Below are 23,780 nucleotides of genomic sequence, written 5' to 3'. Positions count from 1 at the left end.
ATACCTCTATCAACTCTCCTGTCTGTCTTCTATGTTCCAAGGAATAAAGTCCTAACCTATTCAATCTTCCCTTATAACTCACACCCTCCAGTCCTGGCAACATCCTTGTAAATTTTCTCTGTAAAGTTAAAGTTACTTAAAGTTATTTACATCTTTCCTATAGGTAGGTGACCAAAACTGCACACAATACTCCAAATTAGGCCTCACCAATGTCATATGCAACTTCAGCATAACATTCCAATTGTGTTACCATTGTGGTGGGGCTCAATGCAGGTTTAAAGGCGAAACATAGAAAATGCAATGAAGTAGTTCACATACAAAAAGCATGTTGGGCAAACAAAAATAAATGGACTGCACAGGGAAGGGAAAAAGACTTAAAAAAAAGTCAAGTTACCGTTTCAAAATGAGCTCTAATCTGCATGCTGTTGATGAAAAATCTGATAATGATGAGAGTGACACAGGACTGCATAGCCTTGAGATTTTCAATGTAGAAACTAACAAAAGACAAGCAATATGGCCTACACCAGAAGTGAATGGCAAATTAATTAAAATGGAATTAGACACTGGCTCAGCTGTTTCAGTCATTCCACAAAATGAATTTGAACAGCATTTCAAAGATACTGAACTGAAGCCTAAAAATATCCTACTAAGAACATATACTGGAGAAGAGATAAGTCTTGTGGGAATGACATTCTTAACAGTGAAATACAAAAACCAGAAAGCCGCACTGGGTGTGTATGTGGTAAAAACAGGAGGGCCCACATTGTGGGGCTGTGATTGGCTGATACAACTACAGTGTGATTGGCGATCCATCCACCATTTTCATGCCACATCCCCTGCAATAGAATCACCTGAAAGTGAATGAAGAAAGGTACTGGATGCTGCCACAGCAGTGTTCAAGGATGGCATTGGAAAGCTCAAACATAATAAGGGAAAATAGCACTACATGAAAATGCCACACCCACGTTTTACAAAGCCAGCCCAGTTTCTTATACCATCCACGATAAAGTAGCCAGTGAGCTACATTGCATGGAGGCAGAAGGAATTCTTTCCAAGGTTGAGAGGAGCCCAAGGGAACATCAGTGGTCCCAGTAGCAAAGAAGGATGTGTCTGTCAGGATCTGTGGTGATTTTAAAGTCACCATCAAACCAGTACTGAAAGTAACTCAAAACCCTCTACCCTGGATAGAGGATATCTTTGCAAACCTTTCCGGTGGGAAACACTTCTGCAAAGTGAACATAGCTGATGCTCACCTGTAGATGGAGATGAAAGAAGAATCCAAAGTGTTTCTCACCATAAACACTCACAAATGTCTTCATTGCTATAATAAGCTAATTGTTGGAGTAATGTGTGCACTCGCACTCTGGCAGAATGCTATGGACCAGAAGCTGCAAGGCTGCCCAGGCCCTGTGTTACGTGGATGAGATCATTGTTAACAGTGTGGATGACAAGAAACATTTCCAAAATCTCAAGACAGAAGATTAGAAGATTATGGGCTCAGGGCATGACATAACAGATGTTAATTCATTAAATCAAGCATCACTTACTGTGGTCACATCATTGATGCACAAGAATTACACAAGTGTGCTGAGAAAATTCAAGCAGTGGTGGATGGCCCACGGCCAAAGGACGTGTCACAGTTGCAGTCCTTCTTAGATTTTGTCAACTAATATAACAGGTTCCTGCCAAACCTGGCTACTGCGCTCCACCCCTTGAGCTCATTACTACAGATCAGTAAAAATGGCAATAAACAAAGCAGTCTGAGGTAGCTTTCCAAAAGACAAAGGAAATGGTGACGTCAGACATTGTGGTAAAAAATGGTATGATCCACATCATTCAGTCAAGGTTGCCTATGATGCCTCAGCTTATGGTTATAGGTGCAGTTGTGTTGCATGATGGAAGTTAATGCCCCATAGCCTTTGCATCACATTCACTTACTGCTGCAGGGAAAAATTATGCACAGATTGACAGAAAGACATGTTAGGGAGAGAGTTTGGAGTATTGTGTGTAGTTCTGGTCACCTACCTGCGGGAGGGATGTCAATAAGATTGAAAGAGTACAGAAAAATTTACAAGGATGTTGCCAGGACTAGAGGATCTGAATTATAAGGAAAAGTTGAATAGGTTAGAACTTTGTTTCCGAGAGTGTAGGATAATGAGGAGAGATTTGATGGAGGGATACAAAATTATGAGGGGTATAGATAGAGTCAATGCAAGCATGCTATTTCCACTGTGATTGGATGAGCCTAGAACTAGAGGTCATGTGTTAAGGGTGAAAGTTGAAATGTTTAAGGGGAACGTGAGGGTGAACATCTTCACTCAGAGGGTGGTGAGAGTGTGAAATGAGCTGTCAACAGAAGGGGCAGATTCTGGTTTGATTTCAAAGTTTAAGAGAAATTTTGGATGGGAGGGGTATGGAGAGCTATGGTGTTGGTTGATGGGACATATTCATAGTTTAGTATGACCTGGATGGGCTGAAGAACCTGTTTCAGTGCTGTCGTGTGCTATGACTCTATGACTCAATCAGGGCAGCAAGCCGCACGCCATCATAAACTGAAGTTATATCACCTGTCCTCCATTCTCACTGGGTCTAAATCCCTCTTTTGAACAGTTTTGTGGGAGTACCTTCACAAAGACTGCACTGGTTCCAGGAGACTTCTCCCCACCACTTTCTCAAAAAAAAGGTTTAGAGTTAAAGCTGGCCTTGGCACAATAGCTACGTCCTAACACAAGATACTGCATTTAGATGCACGTGTACACCAGAGAAAGACAGTGTCTTCAATTAATCATTAGAGTTGCAATCAAGAAATAACATTGTTGAAGTGAATAATGTAAATTAGTCTCATTCAGACTAACCAAAGTGTAACAATTAAGAGGTGAATACTGAATTGAAAGACTTGCTGGAAATCACAAATTAACACAAGAAGCTCATTAGTTGGTGCCTGGCAGAGAGCCACCTCGTGCATGAGATCAGTCATCATGGCTTTCAAACTTAATAGGTATTTTGTGCAGTTTTCACTGAGGAAGACACTAATAGAATGCCAGAAATGCGAGTGTCAGGACGCAGAAGTGAGTGCAGTTGCTATTACTAAGGAGAATGTGTTTGGGAAGCTGAAAATCCTGAAGGTAGATAAGTCACCTGGACTAGATGGACTACACACCAGGTTTGTGAAAAAGGTGGCTGCAGAGATTGTGGAGGTGTTAATAATGATCTTTCAAGAATCACTAGGTTCTGGAATGGTTCCAGAATGGACTGGAAAATTGCAAATGTCACTCTGCTCTTTAAGAAGGGAGGGAGGCAGAATAAAGGAAATCATAGGCCAGTTAGCCTTATTTCAGTGGTTGGAAAGATGTTGGTCTATTAGTAAGGATGTGGCTTTGGAATACCTGGAGGCACCTGACAAAATAGGCCAGAGTGAGCATGGTTTCCTTCAGGGGGAATCTTGCCTGTCAGATTTATTAGAATTCTTTGAGGAAATAACAGGCAGGTTAGAGAAAGGAGAGTCACTGGATGCTGCGTACTTGAATTTTCAGAAGGCTTCTGACAAGGTGCCACACATGAAGCTGCTTAACAAGGTAAGAACACATGGTATTACAGGTAAGGTACTAGCATGGATAGAAGATTGGCAGACTAGCAAGAGGCAAAGAGTAGGAATAAAGGGGGCTTTCTCTGGTTGACTGGTGGTGACTAGTGGTGTGCCAGGGGTCTGTGTTGGGATTGTTTCTTTTCCCATTATATGTACATGATTTGGATGAAGGAATTGCTGGCTTTGTGGCCAAGTTTGCGGTATGAAGATAGGTGCAGGGGCAGGTAGTGTTGAGGAGGCAGGGTGTCTGTAGAAGGACTTTGACAGATTGGGAGAAGGGCAAAGAAGTGCCAGAAGAAATTTAATGTATGGAAATGTATGGTCATGCACTTTGGTAGAAGGAATAAAGGTGTGGATTATTTTCTAAATGGGGAGAAAATTAAAAAGTCAGAGGTGCAAAGGGACTTGGGAGTCCTCATGCAGGATTCCCTGAAGGTTAACTTGCTGGTTGAGCTGGTGGTAAGGAAGGCAAATGCAATTTTACCATTTATTTTGAGAGGACTAGAATACAAACACAAGGATGTAATGCTGAGGCTTTATAAGACATTAATTAGGTCACATTTGAAATACTGTGAGCAGCTTTGGGCTCCTTAACTAAGAAAAGATGTGCTGGCCTGAGGAGGTCCACAAAAATTATCCCAAGAACGAAAAGAATAAATTATAAGGAACAGTTGATAGCTCTGGCCTGTACTTGTTGGAGTTTAAAAGAATGGGGGGGGGGGGGATCTCGTTGAAACCTACGGAATATCAAAAGGTCTAGGTAGAGTTGATGTGGAGAGGATGTTTCCTCTAGTGGCCGAGTCTAAGACCAGAGGGACGTCCATTTAGAACAGAGATAAGGAAAAAAATCTTTAACAAAAAGGTGGTGGAATCTGTGGAATTCATTACCATTATGACTGTGTAGGCTGCCATTGGTGGAGGTTGATAGGTTCTTGTTTAATCAGGGCATCAATGGTTACAGGAAGAAGAAAGGAGAATGAAGTTGAGGGGGATAATAAACAACTAGATCTGACTAGATGGGCCAAATGGCCTGATTCTGCTCCTACGCCTTATGGTCTTATAGTTTTCTCATGTCTGAGGCCTCATCAGCAGCTGAGTAACTCTGGTGATTTTGGTACCTCACCATTACATACCATTTCATGGCACTACACCATTTGCTTGTCTCACCCACACCACTTGTTTGCTCTACCCATGTCCTTGAACTCTTCCTGTCCCTTTAAATTCCCTTCATGCACTAAATTTGACATTTTCTGCCTCACTTTCAGTTTTTTCTCACTATCAAGCTGCAGATTCTGAAAATGTAGAAATGGATGAGTATTTCTGAATAAATGCTTGTGTTTTGTACAAATCATGAAGTAATCTCACATTTGTCCTTTTATTTCCCCTTCCCCTTTTGTCTCTTCTCCCACTCCCTTATATAATCTCTTCATCTTCATCCCATCGTTCCAACATCTGTTTTCCTCCCTCCATAATCTCTTAATTTTTCCCGCTATACTGTATTTCCCTCTTAAATTCATTGCTCTCCTTTCTGTTCTATCTACTTCTGAATTCTCTCTGTTTCTTTATTTGTTTTCCCCATTTATGATGATTTTCTTTCTTCTACTTTCTGTCTATTTGATTCATCACTCTCTCTCTCTCCCTCCCCCCTCACTTTCTCTCACAATCTCTCCTATCTTCCTGTTTCTTTTTTACCCTCCTGACAGGCCTGTGCAACTGCAGCAATGCATCCCGTTTACTACGTGCATTCAGAAGGGAAGATTATCGCTGAATGGAGACCGACACGAGGCTGGTAGAGATGTTGAAGAACATTTTACCGTTTGCTTGGGAGACAGGAGAGAAAGCATACAAATTTAGGCTTAGAAGTTCATCATTGCTTTTTTAGGTCAAACAGTTACAATGTCCCTATTGCTGTTTTCAAGAACTCTCATAGGTATTAGTTCCAAAGTAGTGCAAGGGGTTCTATTTTGTGATCTTTGTAAAGGAATAAAAAGTATAGATACTTATAGAGCACTTCATGCCTTTACAGAAACCTTGAGGTGGGTTTGCTGAGTTTTGTAGCTCACTGTCTATAGATGTACCTGACCCTTAAATAACATTGAAACTTAACCTTCAGTATTATTAAAATGCCATGTTCCTTAAGAGAGAACATCACTGGTTGTGATTCTCACAAATGTAGTTGAAAATCTCATCTGAAACAAATTTTGGATGTTGCACTATTGCAGGTTGAGTACCCCTTATCTGAAATACCAACATCTGAAAAATTCTGAAATCCAAACTTCTTTTGAGCACTGACGTGACATGAGAAATGGAAAATTCCACAAGGTGCTGGAAAGTTCCCAGGTGATGTGCAGGTCATTGAGCACCACAGACAGTGCTGAGAAGTGACCTCACCTATATGATGAACAGAGGTTAATGAAGAAAAGAAAAACACACTGCATAAAATGAAAAATGAAGATCTCGATTGTGTATTGTAAGAGTGGATTCATCAGTGTTGGAGTGAACATATGCCACTTAATGGTATGCTGATCATAAAATAAGCAAAAATCTATCATGACAAACTAAAAATTGAAGGTACTTGTGAATATTTAGCAAGGTGGTTGCAGAAATTTTAAGAAAAGGCATGGCATTAAATTTTTAAAGATTTGTGGTGATGCCGTGTTTGCTGATCATGAAGCCGCAGAGAAATTCATTAATTAGTTTGCCAAGGTTGTTGCCGATGAAGATCTAACATGTTGATCAGCTGCATCAGTACGTATGTGTGATGAACAAGTGAAAGACAAACACTGCTTACCAGTTGCACATAAATTCAGAGTCAAAAATGATAGCAATCCCAAGCTTTCTCATTATATATTCCAAAACCCTAAAAAATCTGGAATCTGAAATACTTCTGGCCGCAAGCATTTTGGATAAGGGGTACTGAACCTGTGTTGATATCATTTGTGTGTTTATTGATAGAGGAACAATGCTAGGACCTCATGTTTTTCATATCCTTATTAACGATTAGCGTGGAATCAAATGAAAGGGGTCAATGGTACGTTAATACAGGTTATGTCTGTTTCTTGGGCCAAGTGTAGGGACATTTAAGGTCTGAAGTCTTACAGATACACATCAATTAAATCTTGACTGCTAAAAAAGATGATAAGCTCTGGACCCCTAAATTGAAGTATTGAAATAAAGCTTACTGTGTCAACAGCCTGCGACCTCTGGGTAAATTTCCTTCTCATTTTATAGAATTTTACTTTGTTGAAGATTGTGTTTTGCTCTGTCATCACTTTTCTTACTCTTTTTCCACTCACTCTCATTGTACCCATACTTCCAGAGATCCCTTTTTCAATATACTTTAAGGTTTAAAAATGATTTGTAACTAGTAACTAGCAAAACAAATAAGGGAGAACTAGTGTCCATGTGTATTTGGACTTTTGGAAGTCTCTGATAAGGCGCCATGCAAGAGGTTATTGAATGTACTCTCTAGAGTTTACAAGAAATGAGAAGTGACCTTAATAAAATGTGGAAAAGTCTTATGGGTCTTAAAAGAGTGAATGCAGAGATGATGTTCCTTATGGTTGGGTCATCTAGAACTAGGGATAACTGTGTCAATGTAATGGGCCGGAAGGCTCCTCACCAAGAAAGGAGTGTATAATTGTATTCTCTTCGTAAAATGGCTGTGGAGGCCAACTCAAGATGTTGATAGATTTTTGGATATTAAGGAAAGCAGGAAAGATCGCTTAGTGCAGGAAATTGGTGCTGAGGGAAAAGATAATTTTGCCATGTGAATACCACATGGAAGATGTTTTAGATAGACTTTCATCTGACAGTTCCTATGTTTCTGTGATACTTCATCTGAACTCCAACGTTATCACAGAGAAAATGTCCAAAAAATCTCAAAAATTGTTACTCAGGGACAGTACTCAATAGGAAAATAGATACTACAGATGGGAGAAATTCCTTGTTCAATCTGCAGGTTGTGCTGATGCATGTTCCGGCATCCACCAAATCTGGGAGAAATTAAATTACACATAATTTGGGTAAATATCAACCAACTTTCCTATGCGTGGTTCAATAGAAGATGATGCCTGCTGGAAAACACGAAAGGCAGATGAAGCATAAATCAATACCACCTGCAGTGCCGTGCCTAGCACACTTGGAGAGTTTGCCCATCCTGGAATAATTGGGTGATATACTGGAGGAGTCTTGTTCAAGCAACAGAACCTCTGAGAACAAATTGCAGTACTGAGGGAACACAGAAGGATTGTACTTGTTTCATTAGGTATGTTCAATTTATATTAGTTATTGATCGCTCTTGTCTGCTGTATTGTATCACCTGTGAGTGTGAGACATTGCTGAGCAGGTGAAGCTGCTCTCGTGAATCAAGATGGTTCCTCCCCACTAGAACAAACACACTCATCAATTGCACTGAAACATGTTCCATGGAAAGAAAACCAAATAAAAATACATTTGAAACATTTGGTTTTACTTTCTTAGATGCTTTTTGTTGCTTGTTACAGATTGCAGAGGAGAGTTGTCAGTTCTAAATGGTGATTCGGAACCATTTTAACTTGTTTTTGTTTTAGGACTACATTAGGTACAATTTGCCATTGTGGCTGTGTTACTGGATTGGTAAATTAGAGCAGTGGTTCTCAATGTGGTCCATCCACATAGCTCTTCAGAAGGCCACAAGTAAAAACAAGAAACAGGGGACCACAGGAGTTTCTGGATGGGCTCTGATGAGTTTAAAATAAAAAATAAAACAGACTGTGTAAGTACAAAAAGTAAGCAAAAAAAAAAAGAAATAATAATAAATAAATAAGCAATAAATATCGAGAACTTGAGATGAAGAGTCTTGAAAGTGAGTCCAGTTCTGTGGGAATAGTTCGGTGATAGGGCAAATGAAATTATCTCCTCTGACTCAAGAGCCTGATGGTTGAGGGGTGATATTGTTCTTGAAACTGGTGATGCAGGTCCTGAGGCTCCTGTACCTTCTTCCTGATGGCAGCAGCGAGGAGAAAACATGGCCTGGATGGTGTGGGTCTTTGATGATGGATACTGCTTACCGTGTAGATGTGCCTGATGCTGTGGAGGGACAGATCAAGGTTGGTGACAAATCAGCATATAGGCTGGGCTATATCCACTACTTTTTATAGGCTTTTCCATACCATTGATATTTCCATACCTGGCCATGATGCAACCAATCAATATACTCTCCAGCACACATCTATAGAAGTTTGTCATAGTTTTAGATGACATGCTGACTCTTTACAAATTTCTGAGAAAGTAGAGTCACTGCTGTGCTTTCTACGTAATAGCACTTACGTGCTACACCCAGGACAGATCTTCCGAATTGATAACACCAAGGAATTTAAAGTTGCTGACCCTCTCCACCTCCGCTCCCCCAATGAGGACTAACTTATAGACCTCTGATTTCCTCCTCCTGAAGCCAATAATCATCTCAATGAGTGGCACCAGTCAACCAGAGTTTTCAGTCTTCCTCCTACATGTTGATTCGTCACCACCCTTGATTTGGCCAACGGCAGTGGTGTCATTGGCAAACTTAAATATGGAGTAGGAGGCACTTGGAGTACTGTGAGCAGTTTTGAGCCCTTTATCTAGGGAAAGATGTGCTGACATTGAAGAGGGTCCAGAGGAGGTTGACGAGAATGATTTCCGGGAATGAAAGGGTTAACATATGAGAAATGTTTGATGGCTCTGGGCCTGTTCTCATTGGGGTTCAGAAGAATGAAGTGGGATCTCATTGAAACATCGAATACTGGAAGGCCTAGAGAGAGTAGATATGGAGAGGATGTTTCCTATAGTCGGTACGTCTAGAACCAGCCTCAGAATAGAAGGGCCTCCCTTTAGAACAGAGATGACAAGGAATTTACTTACCCAGAGGGTAGTGAATCTGTGGAATTCACTGCCATAAATGGCTGTAGAGGTCACATCATTGTGTATATTTAAAGCGGAAGTTGATAGGTTCTTGATTAGACATGTCAAAGGTTTTGGGGAAAAGGCAGGGGAACGGGGTTGAGAGGAATAATAAATCAAACATGAATGGTGGCTGAATAAAGTATCCTATTCAGAGCTTTGAAATAGTTTTATTTTTCATCTACACCCATATATGAAACATTATATTTAACATATAATACCTAAACCTGTGAAAATGTAACTATTGACTATATATTAGAATAATTAGTACAGTTAACCATATAACCATATAACAATTACAGCATGGAAACAGGCCATCTCGGCCCTTCTAGTCCGTGCTGAACGTTTACTCTTACCTAGTCCCACCTACCTGCACTCAGCCCATAACCCTCCATTCCTTGCCTGTCCATATACCTATCCAATTTTTTTTTAAATGACAAAATCAAACCTGCTTCTACCACTTCTACTGGAAGCTTGTTCCACCCAGCTACCACTCTCTAAGTAAAGAAATTCTCCCTCGTGTTACCCCCTAAGCTTTTGCCCCTTAACTCTCAACTCATGTCCTCTTGTTTGAATCTGCCCTACTCTCAATGGAAAAAGCCTATCCACGTCAACTCTATCTATCCCCCTCATAATTTAAAATACCTCTATCAAGACCCCCCTCAACCTTCTACACTTCAAAGAATAAAGACCTAACTTGTTCAACCTTTCTCTGTAACTTAGGTGCTGAAACCCAGGTAACATTCTAGTAAATCTCCTCTGTACTCTCTGACCAAAAAACACTTTAGCAACTAATGGATACTATAGAAAGCGAGGGCCACTGAGGTAAATGAAAGTCATGTGGGCCACAAGCAGAAAAAGGTTGAGAACCACTGATGTGGAAGATGTTAATTCATGAGCTCTATGTAACAGCAATCATCTGCATAAGTGACGCAAACTGTTAGATTTTCTTTAACACCCTTACAGGTTCCCTTAAGATCTTTAGAAAAGGAAACATGATGCCCTGAACCAGTTTGGATCATTTTCAATGCCAGTTTTACAAACACATGGTTGATTCTAATTATTCAGTAAGTTGCACTGTGATGCGCTCAGTTGTGGTCACTATCTTCTCAGAATGATAAATGTCAGCCATGCCAGTGATCTCTTGAGAATGAATTAAAATAACGATTTAAGTCAAATGTTGAGATTTCTTTCTCAAAATCTTCCTTTTTCCTCAGCCAGTCAGTTCAAACCTTTTCAAGACAAATTACAGTCCCTATAAAAAGTATTCACCCCCCCAGAAGTTTACATGTTTCATTGTTTTACAATGTTGAATCACAGTGGATTTAATTTTGCTCTTTTTTTTTACGCTGATCAGCAGTAAAAGACTGTTTCATGTCAAAGTGAAAACGGATTTCTACAAAGTGATCTAAATTAATTACAAAAATAAAACACAAAATAATTGATTCCATAAGTATTCACCCCCCTTTAATATGACACACCAAATCATTAATGAAGACACATAATTAGTTAAATAGAGATCTGTTCTTTGCACAGCTGTGTGCAGTCAAGATGTTTCAACTGTAGTAAAAATATACGTACTTGTATCCAACTTCTGGTGAGTCAGTATCCTGGCAAAAACAACACCATGAAGACAAAAGAACACTCTAAGCAACTCCAGAAAAAGATTATTGAAAAGCACAAGTCAGGAGATGGATACAAGGAAATTTCCAAGTCACTGAATATCCCTTGGAGTACAATTGAGTCAATCATCAAGAAATGGAAAGAATATGGCACAGCTGTAAATCTGCCTAGAGTGAGCCATCCTCAGAAACCGAGAAACCGCGCAAGAAGGGGACTCTTGAGGGAGGCCACTAAGAGACCTATGACAACTGTGGAGAAGTTATAAGCTTCAGTAGCTGAGATGGGAGAGACTGTACATACAACAACTGTTGCCCAGGTGCTTCACTGGTTGCAGCTTTATGGGAGAGCGAAAAAGAAAAAGCACTGTTGAAAAAAACTCACATGAAATCTCAGCTAGAGTTTGCCAAAAGCATGTGGGAGACTCTGAAGTCAGCTGGAAGAAGGTTCTATGGTCTGATGAAATCAAAATTGAGCTTTTTGGCCATCAGACTAAACACTATGGCATAAACGAAATACCGCACATCATCATAAACACGCTGTGAAGCATTGTGGTGGCTGCATCATGCTGTGGGGATGTTTCACTGCAGCTGGTCCTAGAAGGCTTGTAAAGGTAGAGGGTAAAATGAATGCAGCAAAGTTCAGGGAAATCCTGGAGGAAAACCTGATGCAGTCTGAAAGAGAACTGTGGCCTGGGAGAAGATTTGTTTTCCAGCAAGACAATGACCCCAAGCATAAAGCCAAAGCTACATAGGAATGGCTTAAAAACAACAAAGTTGTTCTTCAGAATAGGTAAACAAGCTCTTAACCCTATTGTTAAACATACTTTAAAAATTTGGTTTCAATTTTGTAGATTTTTTGAATTAAATGATTTTTTACTTTCTAGTAATATTTATTCTAATTTCTTTTTTAAACCATCAACTTTGGATAAGGCTTTTCTAACATGGAAAATTAAGGGAATAAAAACTTTTTTAGATTTGTTTTTACAAGACTGTTTAATGTCTTTTTCACAGTTAATGGATAAATATGGTATCTCCAATACACATTTTTTCAGATATTTACAGGTTAGAAATTTCTTAGGTGATTTTTTTACCAAATTACCCCTTGATCTGCTCTTCAAATTTGGCTTATGTTATTTTTCAGTTTAAACCTTTTCAAAAACGATTAATAGCTATCATTTATAAACAGTTAATGAATGCTCGCACATCGCCTAATGATAGGGTTCAATGCTCCTGGGAAGTAGAACTTCAACATTCACTCTCAGATAACCAATGGAGTAAAATTTATTATTTAGTTAATAATTCATCTATCTGCACACGCCATATTTTAATTCAGTTTAAGATGGTACACAGGGCCCATATGTCCAAAGATAAATTGGCGCATATTTTTTCCTAATATATGCCCTATTTGTGATAGATGTAATGCAGAAGTGGCTACTCTAACCCATATGTTTTGGTCATGTGTAAGTTTAAATAATTTTTGGAGCGATGTGTTTAGAATATTATCTAAAGTTTAGATATGGATGTTTAACCTAATCCACTTACAGCAATTTTTGGGATTATTCCAGAGGAAGCAAGCAAAGTGTCTGCCTCCGCCCAACATGTGATAGCTTTTTCAACTTTACTGGCTAGGAGAGCTATTTTGCTACACTGGAAAGAATCTAACTCCCCCACTGTTTTCTATTGGCTCTCCTCCATCATGTCATGTTTAAGCTTGGAGAAAATTAGAAGCCGGACATTTGATACATCTTTTGATTTTGAACAAGTCTGGCGACCCTTTATTCAATATTTTCACATGATTTAATTGATCTTTATTTATTTATTTTTCTTTATTCTCTTTGGAGAATATCCTTGTCCATGAAGGTTCGGAGATGACCCTTTCTTTTTTAAGTTTATCCTCATTTGGACTGCCCAATCTTTCTTTTTCTTTCTTTTTTTTCTTTCTCTCTTTTTTGTTTTAGTTTAGTTTAGTTAGTGGGGTTTTTCTTTCTCTATCAATAAAATTTCCAACCTTTTTTTACGATTGCTATGAGGAGTTGTAATTTCTCTCTGACCATTGTATATATAACAGCATAATATATTACCTATTTGAGTTTGATATTATATGCTTTTTGTCTTTAATATTGCTGTTTATATGTCTTTTATATTACCTATTTGTTAAACTCCTCTTTCGATTTGTATTTGTATATTCTTTATTTGAAAATCAATAAAAAAGATTGAAAAAAATGAAATGAAAAACAACAAAGTTAATGTCCTGGAATGGCCAAGTTAGAGTCAAGACCTCAATCCAATTGAGAACTCGTGGCTGAACTTGAAAAGGGCTGTTGACTTTGATACAATAAGTCTTTTTCTGTTGATCGGTGTCAAAAAAGCCAAATTAAATCCACTGTGATTCAATGTTGTAAAACAATAAATCATGATAACTTCCAAGCGGGCTGAATACTTTTTATAGGCACTGTATAGTTCCATATCTGGGTATATATTTTCTGCCTCTCAGACTCTGAATGGCACACAAGGAAACGCCATATTTTTCTGGTATACCTCTTGCAGAGTTTTAGTTTTATGTATTGGTCCTGTGATGATTGATACTCTGATTTTTTATTCTGGCTGCATATTTTCCAATTCTCATCCTTCTGCTCACCTTGATATTATTCCATAAGACCATAAGCCCATTTGATATAGGAGCAGAATTAGGCTATTTGGCCCAAAGTCTGCTCCCCCATTCCATCATGGCTAATTTATTATACCTCTCAATCTCGTTCACCTGCCTTCTCCCCTTAATTTTTGCCATCCTGACAATCAAGAAATATCAACCTCTGCTTTAAATATACCCAGTGACTTGGCCTTCACAGCTGCTTATGGCAATGAATTCCACCGATTCACTACACACTGGCTGAAGAAATTCCTCCTCATGTCTGTTCTTCTCTTCTGAGGCTGTGCAATCTGGTTCTAGACTCCCCCACTATAGGAACCATGTCCACTCTTTCTAAGGCCCTCTGTTGGTCAAGGTCAACCGTGGATGTTCTATCATAGCTGTTGGTACACAAGCCAGCATTGCAAGCCAGGGCTGTACAGTATGGAGAGCATGCTGTTGCCCTCTACTGTTTGGCACCAGCAGCATCGCAGGAGTTGCCAGCCATCGTTGGCCTCAATGTAGGAGTGCCTTAGTGACTCCAGCTCTGGAATTTCCCCTCTGGGTTTACTCCCAAAGCCTTCCCTATGAGCGGGTATAGCTGCAAGGCAGTGGAGGTTAGAAATCAGAGTTTTCCTTCTGCTAGATAAGCTGCCGACTGCAGATAACGAGGCCCATCTGCCTGAAGCAGCTGGTTTAAGGTGCCAGTAATCTGTCTTTGCCCCTTCTCCTGTCAGTAAAAACAGTTCCGCTGGGCTTAGTAGCTAACCTACATGTGAAGGCCAGTAGCTAGACATTGTTGTCAGAGACTATTTGAGATGCATGCCATTGGGAGCATTAGTAGGAGCTTATCCCCACCACCCCACTCCTTGGCTCTGACAACCTTAATGAACCTGACTCTTTCTAGGCATTTCACTATTTGATGGGTTCAATGAGAACCCTCCCCCTGCCTCCAGCGAGTACAGACCCAGAGCCATCAAACGTTCCTCATACGTTAAACTTTTCATTCCGGGGGTCATTCTCCTGAATCCCCTCTGGACCCTCTCCAGTACCAGCACATCTTTTCTTAGAGAAGAGGCCCAAAACTGCTCATAATACTCCAAGTGTGGTCTGACCAATGTCTTAGAAAGCCTCAGCATTACATACTTGCTTTTATACTCTAGTCCTCTTAAAGAGTGAATGTAAAGATTGGATTTGCCTTCCTTGCCACTGACTCAACCTACAAGTTAATTTTTAGGGAATCCTGCACGAGGACTCCCAAGTCCCTTTGGTTTTCTAATTTCTGAATTTTCTCCCTATTTAGAAAATAGTCTATGCCTTTATTCCTTCTACCAAAGTGTATGACTGTACACTTCCCTACACTACATTCCATCTGCCACTTCTTTGCCCATTCTCCCAATCTGTCTAAGTCCTTCTGTAGATTTCCATTCCATTCATTTTGAATATCGGCCATACCTCAGTAGTAGCACTTCGACCTCTATAAAAGAAAATTGTGGTTTTGAGCAGCATTTCAGGGACATGGATACACTAATCCAGTGTAGTACTGCTGCACTTGCAAGTGTGCAGTCATTTGGACAAGATGTTAAACTGAGGTATAGTTTTCCTTCTCACGTGCCTGTGAAAGATCCTGTGAGGAGTGGAAGGTTAGTGGTATTATTATGCTGCAACCAACATTACTGAAATTAATCTTCTCATTATTGGATTGTTTCTGGTAACTTCCTCTGAACTGGTTAAGAAGATTACCAGAGCAACTAGACTTCAAAGCATCTTATTGGGTGTATATACTATATGATATCTTTCAACTTTGAAATAAGCTTATAAGTGGAAATTCTTCTTGGTGCCTTTTTCTCAACAGTTTATACATACACATGCTGCAAAATATTAATTCCCATTGCCTACAAATCCTCCCTGAATTCACTTTACCAATGCCTCTGTAACAACAATCATGTCCCCCTCCCACATCTCTGTCAGCCCCTAATCTTGACAATCAACAGAATTCTTAAACAAAATGACTTCAGGTTTTAAACATTGCTTTACCTTATGTGTTACTCACTGAATTCTGACTAAAATAAAAACTGTATTACAAAGCAATTACTTAGGCTAAATAGAGGCAGAAAAACATTTGAGAGAGATGCTTTTATCACTGTTTAGTTTTGGTTTCTTTGCTGCTGTAAATCTTCCCACTCCTCCCCAGGAGGAGGGTCTAGTCCTGTAGTGCACACATACACCTCCGGACATCAGTGCACTGCTTTGATGTTGGGGCATAAACTATTGTTAGGCAGGAAGCTTCCATCTGTCACTTCAGACAAGAACTCCCTCCAGGGGGTGAGGGGAACTTCAATAGATTACAAGCGGCTGCAGTAAACCACTGTTTGTTGAATGACCAAGAGAGGAAAGTGTTAGGGGATGGGCATGGAAGGGAAAGCAGATTTTAAGACTACTACATGATCATTTGGAGTTAAAAGAGTATAGATGAATCTATAAGATCCAAAACCAGCTCATTTACCAATTGGAACCTTCTTCATTTAGATTCATCAGGCTCCTGAACCAGCATGGATAACTTCACTCAACTCAACTCAATTCCACAACCTACACACCACCTTTCAATGATTCTATATCTCATGTTCTCAGTATTATTTATTTGTTAGTTTGTAAAATTTGTCTTCTTTTGCACATTGGTTGCTTGTCAGTCTTTATGTATGTATAGTTTTCATAAATTCTATTGTATTTCTTTATCTTCCTGTAAATGTCTGCAAGAAAACGAATCTTAAGGTAGTATACGGTGATATGAATGTACTTTGATAATAAATTTACTTTGACTTTGACAACTCTGATGGTTCAGTTAGTTAATGAACCACCAGATCTGGTGTGCAGATGCATAGATCAGCAAGATCCCAGGCTGTCTCCTTGTCTGAGTTGACATTCAGTTGATCAACAGGAATGAGCCAAACAGTAAATGAGTATTGTTCTAGATTATTCATCCAGAGAGTGTGGAGGGATCATGACAAGATAACATACATACGTACAACATGGAGGAATTAGAAATGGTCTTTTTAAATGATCTTTTAGATGGGTGCCTCACTGTTATAATGTAAAGACATAGCAGACATCTTGCAAATGGTAGGATCCCACAAAGGAAAAGGAGATAATGTCTATCTGAACTCCTTCCATGAGGTTTCTTAGCAACACATCCAAGATGCTGGAGGAACTCAATAAGTTAGGCAGTATCTATGGAGGGGAAAATAAATAGTTGATGTTTCAGGCCGAGGCCCTTCATCACGACTTCAAAATTGGCAGTAAGATACTTTGAGATGGCTTGAGGCTTCAAATGAATCTGTTTTGTGTTTCTTTAACAGTATTATGATTCGTCACAGGTAATTCCAGGTCAGTCATGCATGGAAATTGCTTGAATTAACATATTTCTCTTCTTTCCTATCTCTCCTGCTGTTTTTACCTCAGTCCAACTTCCAACCATTGCTTCCACTCCAAGACCTGTAAGCGTTGACACAAACTGGAATCGGGAGCCAAGAACAGACTTCTAGAGGAATGAGCAGTATCTATGGTGGGGGGAGGGGGGAGAGGGAAAATTGCTGTTGACATTTACATTTCCTCTCCCCCCCACCCCCACAGATGCTGCTTGGTCTGCGGAGTTCCTGCAGAGGTTTTGCTTCTCTACATGTTGTAGTCACCACATTCATGCCCATCTTTCCAAGGATTTCTTGTTTGAGTGCCTCCAGTAAGAATTTTTGCTGTACCATGGTACCAAAATGACTCTCATTAAAGACATAAATATGACTGTGAGAACTTCCCAGCACCACGTGGGTTGGGTGTGTAAATGAGTGGTGGAGACTGGGGGATGTGTTGAGAACATAGGGATGAAAGTGGGATGAATGTACGATTATTATGTTACAACAATAAAATAGTAACTGAACTTTTTTGTTGTTGCTGTTTTTGTGTGATTTTGATCGGGGTGGACAGGCCTGTGGCCTCCAGGTAACAAAGATACAGTATTTTCCACATTTAATCTGAGGAACCAGTTCTACCTCATCAGCACCCCTATGATCCACCCCTCTAAATTGGTATTGTCTTTGATGTGCACAAGTTTATCTTAATGAAGTACAGAGTACTTGGAAGAATGTAGCTATGGTTTTCAGTTCTCATTGTATTGTTATCTGGTTACTGTTTCCTCTTCCCTCCTCAGCAACTATCTGAAACTGAATTGAACTTTTTTCACGTTTTAACAATCTCCTTCAGTTTTACACCCTTCGTTATCTCAGCATCCTTCCAATCCTCTCCCCTTGTTCATAACTGAATTTAATCGCTCTGTCATTAGCCACTGAGCTGTCAGCTGCCAAGGCTCTAACGGCTGGAATCTCCCTCTTACACCCTTCTGGCTCTCTCTTTGTTTGACAATGCTCTGGTGAAGTCTTTCGGAAAGTTTTGCTGCATTAGAAACACTATATAAACACAAGTTGTTAATGTTGTGTTAGTCCCTTCCCCTGCTTGCAATGCAGTGCTGTAAAATTACCTCTTAATTGGCCACAGTTTATATGGCTGGAGCAGACAAGGAGAAGGTTCACGTGTGAATATGTAAAGAGGGATGGCGAGGGGCAGGGCCAACACTGGGTTTGATAGACGAGTTGTATAGTCTACTCTTTTCCATCCAGCATGTTTTTATAAAGCTTACTCTGTATTTCCTGTGCTGGAACTCAGAAATGCTTCAAAGGCACCGAAAACCAAACCAGGCTGAAATACAGGAAACCTAGCCTCCAGGGCTCTAAACAAAACCCACCCCTTTAAAGCAACACTTCTCTCCATAAATTTAATGTGAAGCAGCTCTAGTAAAACAAATTATGTGAGAGACTTTAACAAAATGTGCTCTTAACGCATATATTTGATTGTATTTATGTAAAATATTAAGGGAGTAGATTTGATCTTTATTGAATATAATATAAAACTGGAGTCTTTTATATTGTAATTATTCTTGAGGTACAGTATAGCTGTAAGCATTAATACACAGCTGCACTTACTGGCTATTTCTAGTTACCCAAATTTGATACAACTGAGGGCCTTTTAAAATTTCTAAAATAGACTTCTTTCATAAAATACATGCACAAGAAGTACAAAAAGCAGTGCATGGATTTCTTTCACAAACAAGAGAATATCTGCAGATGCTGGAAATCCGAGGAACACACACAAAATGCTGGAGGAACTCAGCAGGCCAGGCAGCATCTATGGAAAAGCGTACAGTCGGCATTTCGGGACCAGTCCTGCCGAAGGGTTTTGGCCTGAAACGTCCACTGTTTACTCTTTTCCACAGAAGCTGCCTGACCTTCTGAGTTCCTCGAGCAACTTGTATGTGTTGTATGGATTTCTTTACTTTCACAGCATTATCTAGTTTAGATACTCACATAGTGCTATAAGGTCATACATTTATAGCATTGGTATATTCTATGTCCAAGCTGCATTACGCCCCATGTGGCATTTTCAAAAAATACGCACTTTGGTAGTTTGAGAAGCTTTTCCACAGAAGTCAGTCAATCACTCCATTCAATGGTGACAGAACCTTAGCCTGCAGTCTTTCCCAACAATGCCTTTGTGTTGGCTGCACTGTGCTTCAATGTGTTCGTTCATATGTATTCCTGCACCTGGAAAGTGCCAAGCAGCAGACATCTTGTACTGGAAGAGCAACCCATTTCATGCAGACCGAAGTGAACTTTTCACAGAGTTGATGATCTTCCAGCACACTTGATGCTTGTCTCGGTATGTGTCCTTACACAGCTGTTTGGGATGAACTCTGACTAACACCCTTGCATCCTTTTATTGACCTTCTTTGCATTATTCACACTCCACAAAGGGGTGCCTCAACTTCATCACAGCAATTTTAAAAGCACCATTATTGTGGTGAGATGTTAACTGTGCAGGAGAGATCTGAAGGGGAAGGGGTCATTCTCACTGCTAGCCATCTGAGGTCTTGGTTGCCCAATGGCAAATTCTGCTGATGAGGTGTTCTGCCAAATAGTTCTGGTAGTCTTCTCAGGCAACCATCCCACAGGATCCATCATGTCCTTCTCCCACAAGGCTTGAAAGAAATTCCATGCTGACCACTGCCTGATGGACTTGTGGATGAAAATGTTTTTTCCCGAGAGAATGTTTCGACAAAGGACAGGTAGCACAGCAATGTTCAACTCAAAAGAACGTGGCATGGCAGGAAGGTCACGCTCATCCTTTACAACACCAGAGACAGATGGAACCTCAGCTCAGAGTGACACTTGGTGCTAGTGTACTTCAGTTCAACATATAGTTTGAAGTAATCACCCACAAATGTGCCCATCAGGGCAAGAGCAATGATGAGCATACTCTCCCACCCACTTCTCTGGACACTTGTGCTCCATCTTAGACCCGCAAATGAAACAGAAGATGGCGGCTCGGGTGCCTGCCGTAGTGGAGGAGTGTAGGATGTGTGCCATACTTGCATCATCAACAGCAACACAGAGAGCATTTTGCAACCAATGGCCAAATTCTTGGCCACCATTGAGAGGGAGTACACTCCCCTTGGCAGATCACTTCACAGCCCAGATAACATGTTCATGTGGGACTAGAAGTCAAGGTGGTTAAAGCCTTTTTTTTATTCACTTCAACTTTTGAGTTTCAAATTTTTTAAACTGAACTCAATTTTTTAAATTGCTGTGCTGGGAGATGAACACAGTGTAGTCTCAAACTGGGTGAGAATTTATATTTTGTGCCAAAGTCAGATATGATGAAGAGCAGATCTGGATGTTGTACATTCATGATTCCAAGATCCAAAAGTCTTCCGCACCTGTAAAAAAAATATAATGAGGTGAAGATACAGGGGCTGCCTGTCACTATGTAATCCCTATTAGAACAGGAGTAGAGGGTAGAATCTGGCATAGAATACCTATCTCCCCCATAGTGCATGAAATTGCTCAATCATTTGAAAATTCAGTAGTCTTCTGTCAAGTCTCTTCAACATAATTTAGATTGTAATTTCCACATATTACTAAGTACAGTGTATGTTGCACTGTCAGATGCCCAGTATGTTGAATGTAATGCAAGAATACAAGAAACTAAGAATAGTGCTACACCAACCAGTCCTTCCAGTCTGCCCACCATTCACAGTTGATCTGTCCCAGGCCTCAACTCGGGGAGGTTGACCAATATTCCTTAACCAGTCAATTGTCTGATTGAATGATTTTGCTGCAAAAGAAATGAACACAATGCATATCCATATCTGAATTCATGCCTAAGATGTTTCTACTTTCAAAAGTTATGTCTATATATAATTTCAAAATTCTATGTGTGTTGAAAAGTCAAACAAAGGATCTCCATTTATATATCTTTGCAACATCAGGACATCTCAAAGAGCTTTACTACTAGTAAAGATCTTTTACAACATCATCACTATTCAGCCGAGTGAAATAATTTGCATATGCCAAAACGCACAACCAGCAGATAATCATCAGTTAAAGGCTACCAAAACGCAATAGTGTAGTACTGTCTTGGCTAAGTACAACACTGTCAACACTAATTTTGTTGATATCAACAAAATAGAGAGAGTACAGAGAAGATTTACTAGAATGTTCCCTGGGTTTCAGCACCGAAGTTACAGGGAAAGGTTGAACAAGTTAGGTCTTTATTCTTTGGAGCGTAGAAGGTTGAGGGGGGACTTGATAGAGGTATTTAAAATAATGAGGGGGATAGATCGAGTTGACATGGATAGGCTTTTTCCATTGAGAGTAGGGGAGATTCAAACAAGAGGACATGATTTGAGAGTTAGGGGGCAAAAGTTTAAGGGTAACACAAGGGGGAATTTCTTTACTCAGAGAGTGGTAGCTGTGTGGAATGAGTTTCCAGTAGAAGTGGTAGAGGCAGGTTCGGTATTGTCATTTAAAGTAAAATTGGGTGGGTATATGGACAGGAAAGGAATGGAAGGTTATTGGCTGAGTGCGGGCCAGTGGCACTAGGTGAGTGTAAGTGTTGGCACGGACTAGAAGGGCTGAGATGGCCTGTTTCTGTGCTGTAATTGTTATATGGTTATAATTTATTGCTCAACTGTCTTGGGTGGAACCTCAAATTTCTGGCTCGAAGACTAATGTGTTTTCAACCAAGCCAAGTGTGACCAAAGTAAAAAAAGCTACAATTTGGGTCACTCCCAAGTTCAGTTCAATAACACTGAAATATTCTTGATAGTTGTAGAGCACTTCCAGTCATGCAGTTCATTGAAGCTAAGAAAGCAAAATCATTTGAGACAAGGTAGGTGAGGTTTTCAGCTAATTGTCTCTGTTGAGTTGGGTGGTATGATAGATAAAGAAATAGGTTCTATATTTTGCTCAGAATCCCTTGCTAATCAGAAATTCACATTCCTAACTGGTGGCAAATGAGCCTAACTGGACTGTCTGTCCACATGATAGCAGGCTGTGGTGTATCTGGTGTGGCCAAAAGAAAAATAAATGCTTCTGTTTATATAGCCTTCTTTTACTCCAGAGTCACCCTAAAGCAGTTTTCAGGCAAGGAAGTACATTTCTGTTGGAAATGCGGCAGCTAATTTGTAAGCAGTAAGTTCTCACAAACACTAATCTTTTCACATGGTTTTGATTAAAGGATGAATATGGACTAGAACACTGCAGATAGTTTGCTTATTTTTTTCCAAAATAGTGCTGTGAGATCTTGGAAGTTCACTAAAGAATGGAATCAGGCATCTGGTATAACATCTCTCCCAAAATGACACCAACTTACTATATATGTATATAGCCTCTTCAGTATTGCAAAAATACCCAAGAATGCATTGTAGGAAAATTATCAAGCAACATTGAAAGCCTAACCACATAAGGATATATAAATAAAGATGGACAAATGTTAGTTCCATGGAGTTTGTCTTTATGGGATATCATAAAAGAGGGAAGGGAGGTAATGGAATAGCTTAGGGAAATTTCAGAGTTTAATGCCTCAGGATCTGAAGGCACAGCTGCCTGTGTTGGAGCAATAAAATTCAGGGATGAGCCAGGGTGGTGGGGGTGGGGGGTGAGGACTGTAGATATTTTGGAGGGATAAAGACCAGAAGGCGATTACAAAGATAGTGCGGGGCAAGGCAATCAAGAGAACTAAGAGCAAGCATTTAACATCAAGGCATTCCTTAACCAGGCTCCATTGAGAATGACAGCAGCACCACAGCAGAGCCTCGGCTGTGCATTGAGGTGTCAGCCTAGAGTTCTTGTGCTGAAGGCTCTGGAGTAGGACTTGAGCTCACCATCTTCTGAGTCACAGGGCTACTAACTAAATCTAGGCTAGTAAATCACTGTCTCATCTCACTCATATCAAGAGTGGCCGCTTAGGGTCTCTTTACCCCAGCAAGGTACAGACCCTAAGCAGCCACTCTTGATTTGAGTGAGGTGCAGCAAGCGGTTAGTGTGACACTATTATGGCTTTGGTGTCCTGGAGTCTGGAGTTCAATTCTGGCGCCATTCTGTAAGGAGTCTCTGTATATCCTTGGTGGAATGCGTGGATTTTCTCCAGGTCCTCCAGTTCCCTAAGATGTACAGGTAGGTTAATTGGTCATTGTAAATTGTCCCACGATTAAGTTAGGGTTAATCAGTTTTGTCAGGTGTAGCTGGGGCGGTGTGGCTCGAAGGGACAGAAGAGTCTATTCTGCGCAGTATTGATAAGCAAATAAATAAATAAAATGAATGAAGGAGCAACAGTACAATTAGAGAAAGTGTGGGAGGGTACAGTTAAAAAGAGAGGAGAGCTCATGCTTTGAATTGTTGCTTTGCCTTCTGGACTTCAAACATTTCCAAAGGAAGTGACTGTGTTTGGTGTTATTTTAAGTTAAGTTAACTCAAGTCATAGTTTGAATCTAAAAACAGCAATAGAAAAAAAAACCAAGATTGACAGTTCAAACTGAGAGTACTGAACAAATCTGCCAGGTTAACATTTGGGGAATGTATAGCTCTAGGCAACCCAAGTAATAATCAGCTTTCCTTTGCCTAACACAGTAGTGAAG

The 23,780-nt window shown here is 40.0% G+C and overlaps 1 protein-coding gene across 2 annotated transcripts in view; it reads left to right on the top strand.

Moving 5' to 3' along the window:
• Nucleotides 1-6,765, top strand: part of LOC140732411 (D-serine dehydratase) — a 50,091-nt gene extending 43,326 nt beyond the window's left edge. For both annotated transcript variants that reach the window (XM_073055068.1, XM_073055149.1), the window contains exon 8: nucleotides 5,290-6,765. In XM_073055068.1, the coding sequence (XP_072911169.1) occupies nucleotides 5,290-5,379 (90 nt within the window). In that variant the 3' untranslated portion in view covers nucleotides 5,380-6,765. The remainder of the gene's footprint in view (nucleotides 1-5,289) is intronic.
• Nucleotides 6,766-23,780: the final 17,015 nt, after the last annotated feature.

This window comes from Hemitrygon akajei, chromosome 1, assembly GCF_048418815.1.
Source record: "Hemitrygon akajei chromosome 1, sHemAka1.3, whole genome shotgun sequence".
NCBI lineage: Eukaryota > Metazoa > Chordata > Chondrichthyes > Myliobatiformes > Dasyatidae > Hemitrygon > Hemitrygon akajei.
Note: the sequence above shows the minus strand (reverse complement) of the source record. Positions and strands in the feature narration are given on the sequence as shown.